Source organism: Thalassophryne amazonica, chromosome 17 (assembly GCF_902500255.1).
Source record: "Thalassophryne amazonica chromosome 17, fThaAma1.1, whole genome shotgun sequence".
NCBI classification, from domain to species: domain Eukaryota; kingdom Metazoa; phylum Chordata; class Actinopteri; order Batrachoidiformes; family Batrachoididae; genus Thalassophryne; species Thalassophryne amazonica.
Genome location: NC_047119.1, coordinates 50,743,749 through 50,746,456, shown reverse-complemented (window position 1 = coordinate 50,746,456; position 2,708 = coordinate 50,743,749). Strand labels below are relative to the sequence as shown.

The 2,708-nt window shown below is 42.4% G+C and overlaps 1 protein-coding gene across 1 annotated transcript in view; it reads left to right on the top strand.

Moving 5' to 3' along the window:
- man1b1a (mannosidase, alpha, class 1B, member 1a) overlaps window positions 1-2,448 on the top strand; it is a 55,115-nt gene extending 52,667 nt beyond the window's left edge. The window contains 2 exon segments of the mRNA XM_034192166.1: window positions 1,983-2,064; window positions 2,067-2,448. Of these exon segments, the coding sequence (XP_034048057.1) occupies window positions 1,983-2,064; window positions 2,067-2,191 (207 nt within the window). The 3' untranslated portion in view covers window positions 2,192-2,448.
- The last annotated feature ends 260 nt before the right edge of the window (window positions 2,449-2,708 follow it).

The following is a 2,708-nucleotide window of genomic DNA, read 5'->3' as shown; positions in this document are numbered from 1 at the left end:
TTTCTGGACCTGTGAGGAATATCCGAGTGGACACTATTTGAGAAATTAAGCTGGTTTTCGGTGAAACGTTTAACGGCTGATGAGAGATTATGGGGTGTTTCTGTCGGTGTAAGGACTTCCCACAGAGCGGGACGTCGTGCAGCGCTTCCAGGCGCCGTCGTCGGCCTGTTTCGACCTGAAAACATCCTAATTTAAGGCTTAATTCACCCAGGACGTCGTGAGAGAACAGAGAAGATTCACAAGAGGCCGGCATGAGGACTTTATGCGGACATTCCACTGTTTAAGGACATTTTTTAATGAAAGACGTGCGCGCAAATTTGCCGAGTCGTTTCCGTGACGACTCGGCAAATCTGTGTGCACCGCGACAGGAAAAACACCTCCGTGTTGAAAACCATTTGTAAACTTCAGGCGGCTTTTGATGGCTTTCAACAAGTGAGTAACTGAGAAATTGTTTAACAGCTTGGGCATGTTCCAACTTGCCCGTTAAGGTTTCCAACGGAGGTGTTTTTCCTGTCGCGACCCCCCGCGGTCGGTTTCGGCCTGACATGCAACTCTGCCCGCACGTTCTTTCATTACAAAATGTCCGTTAACAATGGAATGTCCGAATAAACTCCTCATGCCGACTTCTTCTGAAAGTTCTCTGACAACTTACTGGGTCAACAGAGCCTGAAATGTGGAAGTTTTCAACTTGAAACGGTGAGACGCTGCCGCCTCGAAGCGCAGATCGCTGTCAGGCGCCGTGGGCTGTCCTTACGGCGACACTACCAGACCAAAATCTCTCATCAGCCGTTAAAATTTTTACCGAAAACCAGCTGAATTTATCGAATGGTGTCCACTCAGTTGTGCCTTACAGTTTTGAAAAAATTTTGATTAAACAAAGCAGCAGTCTCTGAGCCATTCCTAAACAATGAAAAAATCGACGAGAGGGTGGGCCACTCCTCACTCAAAGACTGCCCACAGGCGAATGACGTAACCGACAGGCGTGAAAAAACTCTCGCATGCCCACGAGGGTTCAAGCATGTCTGATGTAATCACACGTGATTCAAATCCATATGGTTTTTGAAAAAAATAAGGTTGGATACTTTTCTAATAGACCTCGTGTGTGAAAATACATCAAACAACATAAATATTCAGCAATATAAAGTATCATTTCTTTTTTTTTTTCTAAAAAACAAAATATATATAGGAAATAACCACATATTTATCTTGTCCTGTTTTAAATCATCAATAACCAAACAGTGAACACATTTTCTTGATTATAAATCTGTGTGCTTCCCCCCACACTCGTAAATCGCCGGGGTGATTTATATACTGAAAAGTCATGTTTGTTGTTCGTATTTAGGTTGGCCTCTGTATGGAATCAAAGCACTAAACAAAATAAACTCCAGTAATAAAAGAATAGATTCCAATAGTAAGTTCTTTCGGCTGCTCCCTTGTTTGCACTTGGGGTCGCCACAGCAAATCCGAGGTGGAGCTGCATGTTGAATTGGCAGAGGTTTTACGCCGGATGCCCTTCCTGACGCAACGCCACATTACATGGAGAAATGTGGCAGGGGTGGGATTTGAACCCGGAACCTTCTGTCCACAAAAATGTCAAATTAATGAGCTGATGCTGCAGAAAAAAGTGCGACTTATTTTTGTCAAGGGATGTTTTTTTCTCTTCTTTTTTTGGTGCAACTTACAGTGCAGAAAATACAGTACATAAATCCACTTGTGATCCACTTTTGATAACTCTTTCCTTTATGATTCTAATTATTAGCATGCACACCCCTTCTTTACCTCACATACGTACATAACGACTTTGTACATCTTTTTAAACGCTCTGATATATGTACTTTTAATTCCTCCCCCAGTCTATTTCAAGTATAAAATAAATCACTGACACATTTGGCATCAATCTGTCAGTACTGTCATTCTTTAAACCACAACCAGCCTTTGTGCTTTTAAGAAAGATATCTTTTTAAACAAAATAATCTCTCCAGGTCTCCAGTGGCGGCTACACGTCCATCAATAACGTTTGTGACCCTGTTAACCCCGGGACCAGGGACAAGATGGAGAGTTTCTTCTGGGCGAGACGCTGAAGTACTTCTATCTGCTCTTTTCTGATGACATGGAGCTGCTCAGTCTGGACAAGTACATCTTCAACACAGAAGCTCATCCTCTGCCTATATGGCCGTCTGCACCTAAGTGACGTTAGCACACAGGACGTATTCTGGGCATGCGGAGCCCGCGCAGTCCTGTTTTCATAACTGACGCCGAGTGCAGACTAGACTGCTGGGGAGACCAATTAATCTGTGCCGTCCACCTATACTCTCAAATAATTACATTTGGGAGGATTTTTCTCTCTCTCTGGTAGCATTTTAAAGGTTTGTGACGGAGCTGGTCTCAGATGTAAAGACCTTTTTGTAAAACTAACTGCACAGTTGTGACTGGCTCACGTTAAGAAAAGTCAAAGGATAAGTACTTTAGGACTTGGGGAGTTGCTGCTGTTTTTTGTACAGACAGGTCCATAAATATTTATTCAAATGCAAATTTGCCATTTTCCCTCTGCCAAATTATTTTGTGGTTTGAAAGCAATTCATTCAGCTATAATTCCACTAAATTTAGCAATTGGGATTCATATATTGCAGTGGATAGAGGAGGATCTCATGGTGGCTGTAGTTTTTATGACTGCTGATGGAGTTGTTTTCCTCTTTTTTTTTTTTTTT